This window comes from Thalassophryne amazonica, chromosome 12 (genome assembly GCF_902500255.1).
Source record: "Thalassophryne amazonica chromosome 12, fThaAma1.1, whole genome shotgun sequence".
Classification (NCBI taxonomy): Eukaryota; Metazoa; Chordata; class Actinopteri; order Batrachoidiformes; family Batrachoididae; genus Thalassophryne; species Thalassophryne amazonica.
The window spans coordinates 93,878,473-93,897,251 of NC_047114.1; the positions used below are offsets into that span (position 1 = coordinate 93,878,473).

General features: G+C 41.4%; 1 protein-coding gene across 1 annotated transcript in view; it reads right to left on the minus strand.

Moving 5' to 3' along the window:
• Positions 1-18,779, minus strand: part of sharpin (SHANK-associated RH domain interacting protein) — a 30,139-nt gene that overhangs the window by 7,114 nt on the left and 4,246 nt on the right. The window contains exons 2-7 of the mRNA XM_034183504.1: positions 13,782-13,956; positions 2,858-2,950; positions 2,634-2,775; positions 2,466-2,556; positions 2,088-2,373; positions 1,239-1,342 (exon numbers count right to left, since the gene is read on the minus strand). Coding sequence (XP_034039395.1) covers positions 1,239-1,342; positions 2,088-2,373; positions 2,466-2,556; positions 2,634-2,775; positions 2,858-2,950; positions 13,782-13,956 — 891 coding nt within the window. The remainder of the gene's footprint in view (positions 1-1,238; positions 1,343-2,087; positions 2,374-2,465; positions 2,557-2,633; positions 2,776-2,857; positions 2,951-13,781; positions 13,957-18,779) is intronic.

Sequence of the window (18,779 nt, forward strand, 5' to 3'; positions counted from 1 at the left end):
TATTGCTGCCGCTTTTACTCACTTTTCATTCCATCCCTTTGGGACTGGACACAAACTGTTCCAGTTTTTAAAGTGGAATTGGTACCAAGTGTCAAACGGAAAGACGATGTAACAGAAGGGTGTTTGTGCTTCAGTTGAATTTTTTGAGGGGAGTATGTTGCCGTCAGTATGTTCGGAGGCTTGTTTCTACCATGAAATGCACGTAACTTTGGCAACAGCATCATCATCATGGCGAGGATGAGGATGGACTGTGTTTGGAGACCACCACTGCACCATCATTGGCTTTGACAGGTCCAACTACTTCAGTCGTTGCAGGAAGCACCTTGACTTAATGGCTAATGTTCAATTCCCACGTTGGTGATGATGGTGCACAGGAAGTCCATGGTGTCAAATGGGGTTGTCACATAGGGAGACGGAGTGGGCAGGGCCAGGTTCTAACACTCAAAATGAGCTTTACCTTCTACAGAGCTGTGGGTTCAGACTTATTTCACCTGCACCACAGCACAAGAAGGTGGACCTCCAGCCTGTAAGAAGACCGGTGTCATCTGCAAACGTGAGAAGCTTGACTGATGGTTTCTACAGCACCTTTCCATTGAGCTCACCACGCTTTACAATGATGCATCACATTAACTTCTCCAGTCAAGGCCAGTGCCCATTTTTACAGCTGGGTAGACCGAAAAAATACGGATTTAAGTGTCTTGTCAAAGGACACAGATGGGTAGAATGAGCAGGATTCAAACATGTCTGTGTATTACCATGCTAGCTCCTGATCCACTGAGCTACCAGAGATGCATCTGTTCACAAACAGAGTGAAGACTAGAGGAGAAAGGACGGTGCCTTGAAGGGAACTGGCACCGATGAGCCGGGAGTCTGTAAAATGCATCCTCTCTTACAGGAAGTTGGTGAGTGCCCTGTAGGTGATGTTGGAGACATGCAGCTGGGAGAGTTTGTCCTACAGTGCAGACAGGATGGTGGTGTTTAAGGGCGGAGCTGAAATCCAAATAAAAGATCCAGCGTAGGCTCGTGTAGAGTTTCAGTGACATGTTTATTACTTCATTCACACCCCCTGAGTCCAGGACGGAGTCTGTGGTGGTTTAACAATGACACAGTTGAACAGGTGTACCTAATAAAGCGGCAGGTGAGTGTATATGCAAAAGTTTAAAAAACTCTTAAATAGAAAAAAAAATGCTGCCCTTAAACATTAAAAAGCAGTAAAACAGCACCACCTGGTGATATACCTGTGTTTTACTGGTTTTGCTGGATTTATCGTTGAGCTGGAGGGTCTCAATGGCGAGGGCATCTTTAATGTCACCTGCTTTCTCACTTCCCCCACCGCTACTACCTGTTGGTTTAAAAAAGAAAAAATACACAAACTCTACCATTGTTCTAGGTATCACAAATAAACCACTGAGAAAATAAGACAGCGGCACAGTTTGCGATTGGATTCCAGCACAATGGACTTAAATGAAACAAGAAGGCGAACTTGACAAATAGAAAAATGACATTGTAGGTCCGATTTTTGGCCTCTCCAGATTAATTTATGAAAGACCGAAATATAATTCAAACCACATTTGGAGGTCATTTATAATGAAATTCCAGATACAAAAATAAATGCTAAACTTGCAAACTTGTAAAAAGCCTTCAGAGACTCTGCCCCCTGGTGGGCACAATAAGAATCGACACGTGCTCAAGGTCTTTGAGGTGACCATGTGTACTGGGGTTCACCATGATACATGAAGTCTGTGTCAAGATATTACTCCACAAGGTTTCAGAGCCTCTGCCCCCTGGTGGCCACAATTACAATAAAACTTTTCACCTCAACCTCAAAAGAATTTATCAAGTTACTACATATGCAAGCTTTTGGAGACTTGGGCCCCTGGTGGATACAGTTAGAACTTCTCTGTGCTCTAACCGAGGTGACCTTGTGTTACAAGTTTCACATTGATTCACAAAGGTTTCAGAGACTCTGCCCTCTGGTGGTCACAATAAAACCACATACCCAACACTGAACTTGACCTGGTGTTCAGTTTTCTGCGAATGAAGGCAGAATAACTATAAAAACCACAGCGGCTGGTTGAGGAACTCACCGTGGCTGTTGTGCGGCAGCCTGGAGGGCAGCGTGCTGTAACCCCTCCAGTCTTGGGAGGTGGGGCCATTTCCAGGAGGGAGAGGTGGGGCTAGGAGGGCGCTCTCCAGGTCCTGCTGGAACAGCTCACGGGTGATGCGGGCCTGACGGGCAGAAATCAAATAGAGGTACGCGGTGTCCCCGTCTTTCTGCACACCGTAAGACGCCAGTGACCTCGGCTCAGTGCACAAGCACTGTCCGATCACCCAGCGTTGCACCCGAGGGTGAAACCCGTACTCGAGGAACACCTGAAGAACAAACGGCGTGCAAATCAACTGAGCTGCAAAAGCATGTGAGGTTTTTTTTTTTTTTTTTTTTAAGTGATCCACAGTTTGCTGACCTGTTGCTTGAGGGCAGCTATGGTCATGTAGGGAAAGACTTTAACTTTGACACAACAGGATGAGGACACGTCCTCCACCACCACCGTCAAACTGCAAGACACATGAGATGGCGTGAGGCTCACACCATCCCTCAGAAAAACCCTCAGGGTGCAGCCTCCTGGTCTCACCTGATTTCCCCGTCTGCGTAGTTTTTTTCAGTCAGCTGAATGGTCAGCGCTGCTTTTTGACGAGCCAAAGTGTACGCGTGATGTGAAGCAGCCTGCGTATCTCCGGCTTCGATCGCCCTGGAAAGCTCCAAGCACAGCTCCTCTAAAGACGAGGAATAACGGATGGAAGTTTTTACAGCAACTCGTGAGTCAACAAAGTTAAAAACACAAAGACAATTCCTCACCTGTGAGTGGCAAATAGGCAGAGCTTAGCTGGTCTGTCGCTGCCACCGTGTGGCTCAATCCACCGTCTGTCTCACACGCGCTGACGTTAGCAACTACCAGAGGAAAACCACCACACCGTTAATAAAGACCTTCAAAACAGGTGTGTTTTGTCTGTTAAATTTGGTTTTTGCTGATGTTACTCTTCCCCATCAATTAAGAAGTGGTTTAATTCCAGAAGTGGAACCACAGACTGTCTCATTAGTCCAGTCCTGCAAAAGATTTGCAGACACTACTGCATCAATCTAAAGGTTGCTGCACATAATTTGAGAGTGATCCTTCAAATTTCAAGAGTTTTTGTGCATTTCTAAATCTGCCTGCCACTTCCAGAAGGGTGCTGCATACTTCTCTGCACATGACTTCCAAAAGCAGAACCATACAGAATGTAGTGTTCAAATTTCCAAAACTGGCTGCCACTTCCTAAAGGGTGCCGCACACTTTCCTGACTTCTAGAAGCTGTTGTGCACAATTTCAGAATCAGACCCATATGGAAAAGTATTGTTCAAATTTAAAGACCTTTTGTGCATTTCTGAAACTGGGCACCATTTCCAGTGAGGTGCACACTTGCAGAAAGGAAACAGGTTCTGTGCTGAAATCCCTCCTCCTTAATATCATTTTAGGGTTTAATGTTTATGAAATGCAGTAAAAAAAAAAAAGTTTTGAAATTTGAATCATACGTCATATATTTATGACGATAAGTCTTATATATTATATGAGACATATCGTTCTCTTTGGCTGCTTTCAGTGATGCCGGTATTTGGTTAGACTCTTTCTCTCCGATTGTTCTGAGTTATTTTCATTAGTTACTTCCTCCAAACCATCAACATGTCTGTTAGACCCCATTCCTACCAGGCTGCTCAAGGAAGCCCTACCATTAATTAATGCTTCAATCTTAAATATGATCAATCTATCTTTATTAGTTGGCTATGTACCACAGGCTTTTATGGTGGCAGTAATTAAACCATTACTTAAAAAGCCATCACTTGACCCAGCTATCTTAGCTAATTATAGGCCAATCTCCAACCTTCCTTTTCTCTCAAAAATTCTTGAAAGGGTAGTTGTAAAACAGCTAACTGATCATCTGCAGAGGAATGTTCTATTTGAAGAGTTTCAGTCAGGGTTTAGAATTCATCATAGTACAGAAACAGCATTAGTGAAGTAGAGAAGCTTGAATCTTCGACTGGACTGGGTTGCTTGACGTGAGGACATTTCGCTTCAAATCACAGAAGCTTCCTCAGCTAAAATTCTTGCTCTGGTAGTCAGACTTCTGTCTTGACTCTTGTAGAGAAGAATAAACCAGAAGCCAACAAAAGCTGGAGTTTTTTATCCTAACCAGACCCCATCTACCAAGAGGCTGACTGCTATAGGCTAGTGACTAAACATTAGCTCTAATTAGCACCGATTGTGCTCTAGTTAGCACTCTCCTAATGACGGGACGGAAGCCTCCCCTGATGGCTTCCTTGACGACTCTCTCCTGATGACGTGAATGACTCATTACCATGAACAAAAGACTGAAACTGCTTTGACCTGAGTACTACATTGTAAACGGGACAAAGCGTGTCTGAGACCCGCTCCGTGGTTAAGGCTGGGTTTCAACTGTTTTACAAAGAATGCCTCCTTGACCCCTCTCTCAAACCATTTCTTCTCTCTGGCTAAGATTTTAACTTCCTTGTCCTCAAACGTGTGGTTAGTGTCTTTCAGGTGGAGATGAACTGCAGATTGAGGTCCACTGGCGACCTCTCTGAGGTGCTGGTATAGCCTCTTGTGTAAAAGTTGCTTCGTCTCACCTATGTAGTGTTCATTACAGTTTTCCTGACATCTGATATGATACACTACATTGCTGTGTTTGTAACTAGGGATCCTGTCCTTAGGGTGAACTAATTTCTGTCTCAAGGTGTTGACTGGTTTAAAGTAAACTGGGATTTTGTGCTGTCTGAAGATCCTCTGTAGTTTTTCCCCTGGTGGGGTCTGGTTAGGATAAAAAAAACTCCAGCTTTTGTTGGCTTCTGGTTTATTCTTCTCTACAAGAGTCAAGACAGAAGTCAGACTACCAGAGCAAGAATTTTAGCTGAGGAAGCTTCTGTGATTTGAAGCGAAACGTCCTCACGTCAAGCAACCCAGTCCAGTCGAAGATTCAAGCTTCTCTACTATGGAAACCACCTGGACAACTGAGAGCCTACACAGAAGCATTAGTGAAGGTTACAAATGATCTTCTTATGGCCTCAGACAGTGGACTCATCTCTGTGCTTGTCCTGATAGACCTCAGTGCTGCTTTTGATACTGTTGACCATAAAATTTTATTACAGAGATTAGAGCATGCCATAGGTATTAAAGGCACTGAATCATTTATCTAATAGATTACAATTTGTTCATGTAAATGGGGAGTCTTCTTCACAGACTAAGGTTAATTATGGAGTTCCACAAGGTTCTGTGCTAGGACCAATTTTATTCACTTTATACATGCTTCCCTTATGCAGTATTATTAGACAGCATTGCTTAAATTTTCATTGTTACGCAGATGATACCCAGCTTTATCTATCCATGAAGCCAGAGGACACACACCAATTAGCTAAACTGCAGGATTGTCTTACAGACATAAAGACATGGATGACCTCTAATTTCCTGCTTTTAAACTCAGATAAAACTGAAACTCAGCCACATGGGGTGTGCAGCCAGTACATTCTGAGTGCCGGTCCCAAGCCCGGATAAATGAGGATTGCATCAGGAAGGGCATCCGGCGTAAAACAAGCCAACCCAACTATGCAGACTCAGAATCGAACGTCCGCCACCGGTGCTATTGCCCAACAGGGTGCCGGTGGAAATTGGGCTACTGCTGGGCGAAGACGACGAAGAAGAGGAGGAAAACGTTGCCACGAACAGCGGGAGAAGAAGAAAACTAGAAGGGTGGAAATGAGAGTGGGGACTTTGAATGTTGGTAGTATGACTGGTAAAGGGAGAGAGCTGGCTGATATGATGGAGAGGAGAAAGGTAGACATATTGTGTGTGCAAGAGACCAAGTGGAAGGGAAGTAAGAGCAGGAGCATCGGCGGTGGGTACAAGTTGTTGTACCATGGTGAGGACAGGAAGAGAAATGGTGTTGGGGTCATTTTAAAGGAAGAGTATGTTAAAAGTGTGTTGGAGGTTAAGCGAGTGTCTGACTGGGTGATGAGTGTGAAGTTGGAAATTGAAGGGGTGATGATGAATATCATCAGTGCATATGCCCCACAGGTAGGTTGTGAGATGAAAGAGAAAGAAGATTTCTGGAGTGTATTAGATGAGGTGGTGGAGAGTGTGCCCAAGCATGAAAGAGTGGTGATAGGAGCAGACTTCAATGGGCATGTTGGTGAAGGGAACAGAGGTGATGAGGAAGTAATGGGTAGATATGGTATCACGGATAGGAATGGGGAAGGACAGATGGTAGTTGATTTTGCAAAAAGGATGGAAATGGCTGTGGTGAATACCTACTTTAAGAAAAGGGAGGAGCACAGGGTAACATATAAGAATGGAGGAAGGTGCACACAGGTGGACTACATTCTTTATAGGAGATGCAAGCTAAAAGAAATCACAGACTGTAAGGTGGTAGCAGGAGAGAGTGTCATTAGACAGCATAGGATGGTTGTTTGTAGGATGACTTTAGAGGTAAAGAAGAAGAAGAGAGTGAGAGCTCAACAAAGGATCAGATGGTGGAAGCTGAAGGAGGAAGACTGTTGTGTGAAATTTAGCAAGCAGGTGAGAGAAGCACTAGTTGGAGGGGAAGCAATTTTGGACAAATGGAAAAGTACTGCAGATGTGGTGAGGGAGACAGCTAGGGCAGTACTGGGTATGACATCTGGACAGTGGAAGGAAGACAAGGAGACTTGGTGGTGGAATGAAGAGGTCCAGGAAAGCATAAGGAGAAAGAGGTTGGCGAAAAAGTTTTGGGATAGTCGGAGAGATGAAGAAAGTAGACAGGAGTACAAGGAGATGCGGCGTAAGGCGAGAAGAGAAGTGGCAAAAGCAAAGGAAAAGGCATATTGCAAGCTGTACAAGAAGTTGAATAGTAAGGAAGGAGAAAAGGACTTGTACCGATTGGCCAGACAAAGGGACAGAGCTGGAAAGGATGTGCAGCAGGTTAGGGTGGTAAAAGATGCACATGGTAATGTGCTGACAAGTGAGGAGTGTGTGCTGAGAAGGTGGAGGGAATATTTTGAAGAGTTGATGAATAAAGAAAATGAGTGAGAGAAAAGGCTGGATGATGTGGCGAGAGTAAATCAGGAAGTAAAAGAGATTAGCAAGGAAGAAGTGAGGGCTGCTATGAAGAGGATGAAGAGTGGAAAGGCAGTTGGTCCAGATGACATTCCAATGGAGGCATGGAAATGTCTAGGAGAGATGGCAGTAGAGTTTCTAACCAGATTGTTTAATATGATGTTTGCAGATGACATTGTGATCTGTAGTGAGAGTAGAGAGCAAGTTGAGTCTAGTCTGGAGAAGTGGAGATATGCTTTGGAGAGAAGGGGAATGAAAGTCAGTAGAAGCAAAACTGAGTACATGTGTGTGAACGAGAGGGAGCCCAGTGGAATAGTGCAGTTACAAGGAGTAGAAGTGGTGAAAGTAGATGAGTTTAAATATTTGGGGTCAACTGTTCAAAGTAATGGAGAGTGTGGTAGAGAGGTGAAGAAGAGAGTGCAGGCAGGGTGGAGTGGGTGGAGAAAGGTGGCAGGAGTGATTTGTGACAGAAGAATATCAGCAAGAGTGAAGGGGAAAGTTTACAAAACAGTAGTGAGACCAGCTATGTTGTATGGGTTAGAGACAGTGGCAGTAACAAAAAGACAGGAGGCAGAGCTGGAGGTGGCAGAGCTGAAGATGTTGAGATTCTCTTTGGGAGTGACAAGAATGGACAAGATTAGGAATGAACATATCAGAGGGACAGCTCAGGTGGGACGGTTTGGAGACAAAGTCAGAGAGGCGAGATTGCGATGGTTTGGACATGTTCAGAGGAGGGACCCAGGGTATATAAGGAGAAGGATGCTGAGGATGGAGCCACCAGGCAGGAGGAGAAGAGGGAGACCAAAGAGGAGGTTCATGGATGTGCTGAGAGAGGACATGCAGGTGGTTGGTGTGACAGAGGAAGATACAGAGGACAGGGTGAGATGGAAACGATTGATCTGCTGTGGCGACCCCTAACGGGAACAGCCGAAAGGCAAAAAAGAAACTCAGATAAAACTGAAGTTATTGTACTTGGCCCCACAAATCTTAGAAACATGGTGTCTAACCAGATCCTTACTCTGGATGGCATTACCCTGACCTCTAGTAATACTGTGAGAAATCTTGGAGTCATTTTTGATCAGGATATGTCATTCAATGCGCATATTAAACAAATATGTAGGACTGCTTTTTTGCATTTGCGCAATATCTCTAAAATTAGAAAGGTCTTGTCTCAGAGTGATGCTGAAAAACTAATTCATGCATTTATTTCCTCTAGGCTGGACTATTGTAATTCATTATTATCAGGTTGTCCTAAAAGTTCCCTGAAAAGCCTTCAGTTAATTCAAAATGCTGCAGCTAGAGTATTGACAGGGACTAGAAGGAGAGAGCATATCTCACCCATATTGGCCTCTCTTCATTGGCTTCCTGTTAATTCTAGAATAGAATTTAAAATTCTTCTTCTTACTTATAAGGTTTTGAATAATCAGGTCCCATCTTATCTTAGGGACCTCATAGTACCATATCACCCCAATAGAGTGCTTCGCTCTCAGACTGCAGGCTTACTTGTAGTTCCTAGGGTTTTTAAGAGTACAATGGGAGGCAGAGCCTTCAGCTTTCAGGCTCCTCTCCTCTGGAACCAGCTCCCAATTCAAATCAGGGAGACAGACACCCTCTCTACTTTTAAGATTAGGCTTAAAACTTTCCTTTTTGCTAAAGCTTATAGTTAGGGCTGGATCAGGTGACCCTGAACCATCCCTTAGTTATGCTGCTATAGACTTAGACTGCTGGGGGGTTCCCATAATGCACTGAGTGTTTCTTTCTCTTTTTGCTCTGTATGCACCACTCTGCATTTAATCATTAGTGATTGATCTCTGCTCCCCTCCACAGCATGTCTTTTTCCTGGTTCTTTCCCTCAGCCCCAACCAGTCCTAGCAGAAGACTGCCCCTCCCTGAGCCTGGTTCTGCTGGAGGTTTCTTCCTGTTAAAGATTCTTCCTTCCTGTTAAAAGGGAGTTTTTCCTTCCCACTGTCACCAAGTGCTTGCTCACAGGGGGTCGTTTTGACCGTTGGGGTTTTTCTGTAATTATTGTATGGCCTTGCCTTACAATATAAAGCGCCTTGGGGCAACTGTTTGTTGTGATTTGGCGCTATATAAATAAAATTGATTTGATTTGATTTTTGATTTCACACAGCTCTCGGTCAATGACTTGGCCCTCTTCTGGATGTCTTGCACAATATCACAATTTAGATATGGACTTGGTTCACTTCTGGAATTTGACCAATTTAGATACTGAGGAACAAAATCATTAAAGCTGCAGGAAATAACCCGGGTTCCAATCCCTTCAGAAAACTGCACCTGCACACTGTCAGTAGAAAGTAAAACAAAGGAAATCTACTCGAGCACGGCTGTATGAACTTTGTCTTTATTTCCATTTAAGTAACTGGGTCACTTCCTTTTAAATTAACCTGTGCAAAGTTAATGTCTACAGCAACAACAACAAAGAATTTTCACTCCTGCATGAGTGATACCATGAATATTTCTCTTCATTTGGAAGGAATAAATTTGTAATGTGTGGAGGTTTGCACCTTTGTATGGCTTTGCCTTACAATATAAAGCGCCTTGGGGCAACCGTTTGTTGTGATTTGGCGCTATATAAATAAAATTGATTGAAAATTGATTGATTGATCTTTCAACGTCTTTCTCTCACCAGACCAGTGGTTTAATCAATGGCACACTAAGAATAAATAAATAAAGAATCAGTAAAGAAACAAGAGTATTTTTTTCCCATTTTGACCCAAGATCATTATCATTGTTTGAGTTCTAGAACAGAGTCACACATTAATCAGATTACAGCAGGAATCTCAGCAGGTTGTTCCCGTTTCTGCTGTCACACAGTGTCTACACTGAGAAAATGTTTTGTTCGTAAAAAGATAAATGGCACCACAGTGGAATGTTTCCATGCGCAGTTATTAAAAAAAAAAGAAGAAAAAGTCACATTGTGAACACAATGCTCAAGCTGGCATCGACTTCGGTTTGACCCCAATTAGACGCAAACGAAATATCATCTCTTCGGGGCCGAAAATCATCTAGAACATTAACAAGGATTTAGCTCATAAAAAGCAAATTTTCCACTTAACCTCAACCTTCTGTGATGACTATTTAGAAACCTGTTGCTTAGTAGAGCTGCAACAATTATTCACCAGTTATTTTGATAACTGATTAATCATTCTGAGTCTTAAAAAAAAAAAAGTCCAAATTCTCAGCTTTTAAATATGAGAACATTTCCTGCTCCTCTCTGAAAGTGGATTCAATAAGTACTTTGGGATTGTGGACAAAATAAGACGTCTGACATCATCTTGGACTTTGAAAGACTGATCGCTATTTTTCCTCCATCTTCTGACATTTTAACCCTTTAATGACCTCACATTTTTCAACAGAATGTAGTAGATGTCAACATGCTCTAGCAAATGGTTGAGATGAACATTAAAAGGGTTAAGGATGCAAAGTTAAAATAAAATCCAGAAAATAATCAACAGATTCATTGATAATAATAGTAATAATAATAAATAAGCCTGTTAGTTGCAGTCCTGTGAAATGTATTCAGATTTTGTTTTCTGCCTATTTGTGTCTCAGAAGAGGCAAAGCTGTGTGCAAGACCCCCCCATGGCTTCCTTTTGTAAATTTTTGGAACTTTATACCTTTTAAAGCTTCCTGTTTGTTTTTAATATGTAAATACTTTTTAAGAGAAAATATTTTAAGTTTGAAGATTATTGGTAGAATAAATTATGATTTACTGGTAAATTACGCAAAGGATAATCTACTAATCAGAAAAATAATTGACATTTAGCAAAATGGATTAATCGAGAAAGTAAAAATAAATCATAAAAGTAATAATAATAATAATGAATAATAATAAAAAAAAACATTTTCAAGATATTTTCAAGAAATTTGGCCATAAAAAGTTTATCAGTAAATAAATAAATGAAAGAAAAGGAACTTTAAAAAAACTTTGTTGCTCAATTGTTCTTGGCAAAAAAAGAATTAATGAATAAACAAATAAGCAAAGAAATAGGGGTGTCGGGGAAAAACAAAACAAAAAAAAAAATCAATTCACGTCCGAATCGCGATTCTTATTTATTACGATTCTGAGTCAATCCAAAATGTCCAAGAATCAATTTTTAAAAAGCATTTTTTCTTTTTTTCCCCATTTTTTTTTTTTGCTTACTTGCTGTGTGTACTGTTTGTCAGGCAACGGTTTCTGTACTACATCGTCCCCGTGAGGGGGGGTGGTCCGGCGTGCTTCAAACATTCGTGAGCTGCAGAGTTCAGTGGCTGTAGCTTAGCATGGTGGGTGAAGAGCTAATTCAGCCAGCACCGTCTTTGCTGAAGGCAAACGTTTGGGCGCATTTTGGATTTTATTATTTGCTGCGTAAGAAGGAGCTTGACGTGACTTATGCAGTGTGCAAAATCTGCAAAATGAAAGTCAAGTACTTCGGAAACACTTCAAATCTGCAAGCCCACATGCTACGCCATCACCTGGAGCTAAAAGAAGCGGAGCAGCGGTATCTGCCGACTACTGACCAGCGCTTCGCTATAAGTAAATTTACATCTAGAATCACTTGATTAACCTTGTAAAGCTGCATTTTCTTAAACATAAACATTTTTTAAGTAATATAACTATTTCTCAGAGCTCTTTGAATCGAAAATCGATTCTGAATCGAATAGTCACCCCAAGAATCAGAATCGAATTGAATCGTGAGTTGTACGATTCACAACCCTACAAAGAAACTAAATGCTTTTGGTGATGCTTTGAACAAGTTTAGAATGAAAAGAAGCTTGTCAAAAGACAAATTAACTTTTTCCTTTTTTGGTTGTATTTCAGGGGGAAAGTTAGATGGAACTTCGTAAATTTGTTGCTTTTATCATTTTTATTACACAAAGTTGATCACCATGCAGTGGTGGGCATAGCTAACTGAAAACTTCAATAAGTGCTAATCCGTTAACCGAAAAGATAAATTTTATAACGCTAAACTGATAAAATATTAGTATATGCTTTAGTATTACTCGGTACACTGTCAGCTACTGATAAGCCAGTTTCGAGTTTAAGCACCGCAGGGGCTTCTGAGTACAATCAAAGGTGACGACAGACCCAAATGAAAAACAAGCCAGAGGTTTTCTCTTTATCCAGCCTGCCTACTGTTGCCAAAAACGTATCATTTACTTTTAACTAGGGTTGGGCATCGACAACCGGTTTTTGCTTAACGATTCCCTTATCGGTCCTTCAGAGCAGCCGTTTTGAGGGCGTTTGTTGGGAAAATGTTCATTTCTCAACATTGATTACAGATCCTGCAGCAGGTCTGTAATCAACCGTTTCTGCAGTGTGACTCCAGTTTGAAGCGTGAAGCAATGAAGCAGTGCTTCGATCTGCTGGCTCATTGGTTCTTTGATTTGCTGCTCTTCAGAAACGGCAAGTCCGCTTCTTAACCCCTCTCAAAGCCATTAAAATATGTCAACCATGAGTCATCTTTGTGTGGATTAAAGTCACTAACTGGGACTCGTCTTGTTGCAGTCAAGAAACGAGAATCGTCCTCCGTTCTGTTGGCGCAGCTCCAAACGCTGCACGGCTCTCTGCCGAGACAGAGTCCGGTCAGAATTAATAACTTCAAAACGAATTGCCGCTTTAAATAAAATGACACCTCTTTCCAAACGATGTAATACAGACAACAAACTACAATCAACTAAAATGTTTTTTCCTCCCAAAATGAGACGTCCTGGATTCTTTAAGCATTATATTCTGACGTGCAGCACAGCTGCAAGAGCACAGCTCAGATGTATGGGAAGACATTGATCCCAATAATGTCTGAAAGAAAATGCTTTTGACAATAACTACAGATTTTGTTTATTTCTATTTATGTCCAGAGATCAAAGATCCATGTAGAGTTTATTATGTCCAGAGTTTAAGGATCCAGTCACCAATTTCACATTTATTTACTTTAAGACTCAATAAAATGTTGCTGACATAGAAAACCAGTAAAACCTACTTTTAGTACACAGAAAATTCCCAAGTGGTATTGATAAGCGGACTCGATAATGGTATCGATAAAATCTTATCAATATCCATCCCTGCGTTTAACACACAACAGCACAGATAGTGGCCAAGAGATCAAACGCAAAGCACTTTTCACTCATGGTTTCATTTATAAACAAAACTAATTCCGGACAGTTTATCGACATTAACGGCAACTTTGTCATTTATACAAAGTGAAGATTTTGCACATATCTTTTAAAGTAATGCGCTAATTATATATATATATATATATATATATATATATATATATATATATATATGCGTGTGTGTGAAATGACTTTCTGACACTATGACCACATTGCTATGATAAAAAAAACAATAATTGTCAGATTTATTACTATAAAAAACATTTACTTGCAGCTCAAATCTGACTTTGTCATCAGAGAAACTAAGTAATTTTGAATAATTTGGTTCTACCTTTGGAATTCAAGCCCAAAATTAGTTTGGGACACAGCCATAATTCGGTGAGGTTTCAGGGTTGTTTGTCAAACTACGGTATGAAGTTGCACCCAAAAGATGCGCCGCACTGATGAGACACCAGAATGGCTGCTGATGCAGAATTCCCTCTGACATTTGTCCGAGCTGCGTTTTGTCTGTGGAGGCATCAAACTGACCTCGATGTGCCTCTCGTAGCGATGACATCACCACTGTGGCCCACTCCTCGGCTTCACGGTCACAGCGGAAGTTGAAGCGGATGCAGTCATGAGGCGGCGCAGCGAGGCGCATCTCGTGACATCGAGGGGACTTGACCTCATACTGAACTGAGCGCAGGTCGAACTCTGCGATGAACTGAGGTCATAGAAAAAACAAAGTGAATAGCAGAGGACAAAAATTCACCCAAACAAACAGTAAACACCACTAGCTTAAAGAGCCACACCACTCAAAGACAAACTCAAATATTTTCATCTCCGGCGATTTCATTTTAACTACAAATTTCTATTCGGCTAGTTTGTCAGTTTAGTTCTTTGATCATAATCCTCCGCTGAGGTTCATCATGAACATGAATACACTTGACCTGCATCGCAAATGCCACAAACCAATCACAGCTCATCCTGAATTTGAACAGGCATTATTTCATAATGTAAAATAAAACTGACAGTAATAGAACTGGACTTATGCCGAGCACAGACAGACAGACGGATGGCTGCAAGGCATGTGCAGTACCCGATGGCCATATTTTAGCCTCAGGTAATAAACGGTAAATGGTATATAAATGTAAACCAAAAGATGAAACACACCGAAAGAGTGATGCAGTAACAGAAAGTCAGAAATAAAGTGAAATCCTCGTTCAGACAGACGAGGAGTCTTGACGTTAACGCGATCTCCAACATCAACTGTGGCGCTGGACTGAGTCGTTAAAAGTGCCGCAGTGACTTAGAGGGCGATAAATACAGAGCGGATGGATCCTTCTCTGGCCACATGAAGCGATAAATCACCTTTTCTTCAAAAATGTCAGAGAGTCAGACAAACGACACAACAGAAGCTTGGATCCAAAAAATAAAAAATAAATAAAATAAATGGAAAAAAAGATGCAAATGGGGTTTCATTCATCTCTACTGCCGAGGGGAAACGTGCCTGACTCGATATTCTACCAGTTTGAAAAGGCTTTTCCAAGCCTGTCAGTATTTTAGGAAGAAGGTACGTAGTGAATGAGGCAAACAAAGGACAGATTTCACTGCTAAGACAATCCGTGGAAAGAGGCAGAGAACAAAGGAAGTTCAAGTTATAGCTTGATCAAGAGCAGATTCCACGTTACGAACTCAGTATTCTGACAGAAGAAAGAACGCACAGGGAAAGACTGTCTGCAACATGCAACATCCATTTTTACAATGCAAAGTGAACATGACAACAGCAGATAAAAGGGCCCAGTTGTCATTTTCATTGATACGCATCCTGGACAGTCATGGTTTGAAATCTTGGCCGTAGCTTGGAAAAAAAATCGCAGTTGTCCTATTGTCTCGTTTTGACCATGGCAGGACTTTTAATATGTTACATATCTACTATAAGCAACAGGTTGGTCGTGTCCCACAGCAGACTATACTCAACGTTCTTGAAATGGAGCAATATATCCACCTGGTGGACATTTACCATTAATGCAGGTACAATAGAATAAGCCAATTCAGCATCTCAGTCCGTCCGATAATGAGGTAATAAATTACTGTCATTTCAAACAAGTGATTCAGGGCTTGCAAAATCACTAGCCCGACGTCCCGGGGCTATGTACTTTTTCCACTCGGGCTACTAAGATTTTACACCCCCTGCCCGATGGGCTACCTAAAAATATACCCGATATCTTGGCTGGCTGAGGATGAGAGGAGACGGCGCCCTCTCTCTCTCTCTCTCATATGTGCATTTTTTTATTTATTTATTTAATTCATTTATTCTTTTTTTGAACACAGGTGGATTTATGTCGATATTTTAGTTCTGTGCAGCCAAAAAACACAGGTCAGAATGAAGATGGGGCAGAGAACGCGGGACAGTTTAGCACAGATGAGCAGGCAACCACACAGGACCAGGCCAATTCAGCATCAGAGCAGCCAACCTCCACAGGAACAGAGCGACAAGCCAGCCCAAAAAAGAGTTCTGAAAAATCAGACTATGAAGCAAAAAGAAAGCGTACATTTGTGGTTTCATGGACTAAGGAATTCCCTTGGCTGGAATACGATAAGGTGAACAAAACAATGTTCTGTCAAGTGTGTCGTCAATTCCCTACAATTTCTGACTCCAACAATGCTTTTGTACTTGGTACTAGTAATTTAAGGAAAGACCCCATCAGAACCCATGACAACTCCCTGCCACATAAGAAGTGCATTAGTGCCCAGTCTGCAGCTTTATTCCCAGAAAAGACACCAATTGCAAAAACCATACAACACATGAACAAAGCACAGCAAGATATAATGACTAGAGTTTTTAGAACAGCATTTTATGTTGCAAAAAGTGAATTGCCAATGGCAAAATTTGGCAGTCTTGGCAAACTTCAAAAAGCAAATGGCATAGATGTAGGTTCTACTTACCACAATGACCATGCCTGCAGAGATTTTATTAGGGCTATAGCAGAAACCTCTAGAGACCAGATTCAAAAAGATATCAAAGACAGCAGGTTTTTGTCTGTGCTCGCAGATGGGAGCACAGATGCTGGGGTTATTGAACAGGAGCTGGTTCATGTTAGATATACAACCCCTGGCAAAAATTATGGAATCACCGGCCTCAGAGGATGTTCATTCAGTTGTTTAATTTTGTAGAAAAAAATCAGATCACAGACATGACACAAAACTAAAGTCATTTCAAATGGCAACTTTCTGGCTTTAAGAAACACTATAAGAAATCAAGAAAAAAAAAATTGTGGCAGTCAGTAACGGTTACTTTTTTAGACCAAGCAGAGGGAAAAAAATATGGAATCACTCAATTCTGAGGAAAAAATTATGGAATCATGAAAAACAAAGAACGCTCCAACACATCACTAGTATTTTGTTGCACCACCTTTGGCTTTTATAACAGCTTGCAGTCTCTGAGGCATGGACTTAATGAGTGACAAACAGTACTCTTCATCAATCTGGCTCCAACTTTCTCTGATTGCTGTTGCCAGATCAGCTTTGCAGGTTGGAGCCTTGTCATGGACCATTTTCTTCAACTTCCACCAAAGATTTTCAATTGGATTAAGATCTGGACTATTTTTTGACCCTATGTGTCTTTTTGCAAGGAATGTTTTCACAGTTTTGCTCTATGGCAAGATGCATTATCATCTTGAAAAATGATTTCATCATCCCCAAACATCCTTTCAGTTGATGGGATAAGAAAAGTGTCCAAAATATCAACGTAAACTTGTGCATTTATTGATGATGTAATGACAGCCATCTCCCCAGTGCCTTTACCTGACATGCAGCCCCATATCATCAATGACTGTGGAAATTTACATGTTCTCTTCAGGCAGTCATCTTTATAAATCTCATTGGAACGGCACCAAACAAAAGTTCCAGCATCATCACCTTGCCCAATGCAGATTCGAGATTCATCACTGAATATGACTTTCATCTAGTCATCTACAGTCCACGATTGCTTTTCCTTAGCCCATTGTAACCTTGTTTTTTTCTGTTTAGGTGTTAATGATGGCTTTCGTTTAGCTTTTCTGTATGTAAATCCCATTTCCTTTAGGCGGTTTCTTACAGTTCGGTCACAGACGTTGACTCCAGTTTCCTCCCATTCGTTCCTCATTTGTTTTGTTGTGCATTTTCGATTTTTGAGACATATTGCTTTAAGTTTTCTTCTTGATGGTTTGATGTCTTCCTTGGTCTACCAGTATGTTTGCCTTTAACAACCTTCCCATGTTGTTTGTATTTGGTCCAGAGTTTAGACACAGCTGACTGTGAACAACCAACATCTTTTGCAACATTACGTGATGATTTACCCTCTTTTAAGAGTTTGATAATCCTCTCCCTTGTTTCAATTTCTTTTTCAAGTTCTCATGTAAGCCCTCACTCTGAAAAATTTCAACACTGACAGCAAGCCAAGAACCCGTGCTTTCCAACAGTGTGCTATATGTTGCATATATTACGGTAAAGTGCGTTCGGTGACTTTTGAAACGAGGGAAAAGTATGAAAAAGAGCGCAAAACTGACAGAAAAGTACAGAGACAGACAGCAAACATAAATGTAGTAATTTCTGAGGAAAAGGCAGGGTGTTAGTGTCATTTGTGAAGATGTGTTTGTGTGGGTGTGCAGTTTATTTTAAGTGTGGCGCACAGCATTGTTCGCAAGCCCCGCCCTTCTTGTTTTACTGCACCGGAGCAGTGTTGCCAGATATGAAATATGAAACTATCGTACCAAAACCTCAAAATTATCGTATTTTGGGAGAAATTATCGTACACAAACAAAACGCATACAACGTAGCTATTTTTGCGTTTTGTTTTTTTGTCACATTTTTAAACAGTAATTATAGTAATGGGGAAACTATGGCACAGAAAGAACACAAATGCACAAGCAAATGCACTACCAGACTAGAAAGATTTTTTTTTCTGTGAAGGGACACAAACATGTTAATTACCAGACTAGAAAGAGTCGAATTCAACCTCGAGGTCGCTGTCGTCATCCGATGCCATGGACACTTGTGCAGATTTTGTTGAACACAGAAAAAATGTTGACACCTCCATAAGGAACTTGAACCTTTTTTTTTTCTTGTATATCTCTTTGCTCTTGTGCTTTGTTCGTTTGTTATTGCATTTGTTGAAATAAAGTTTCGAAAAAAAAAAAAAAAAGATGTTGGCTGGGGAATCTTCCTGTCACGGCAGAGATTGGATGGGAACTTGTATAGAGAGGGGGCGGGCTTTCAAATGACTTTGTCCCGGTCGCCCAAAGCCAGCAGCAGCCCTGTGTGTGTTGTGTCTTTGATGACCTCCTTACACAGGTGAATCCAGTCAAGAGAAAGGGTATTTAAGGTGGCCATTTGCAAATGTTTCCCCTCTTTGCATCTCTTCTAATGAGTGGCAACATGGAAGCCTCTAAACAACTCTCAAATGACCTGAAAACAAAGACTGTTCAACATCACGGTTTAGGGGAATGATACAAAAACCTATCTCAGATAAGCTGAAGCAAAGGATGTGAGAACAGTCATAGTCAA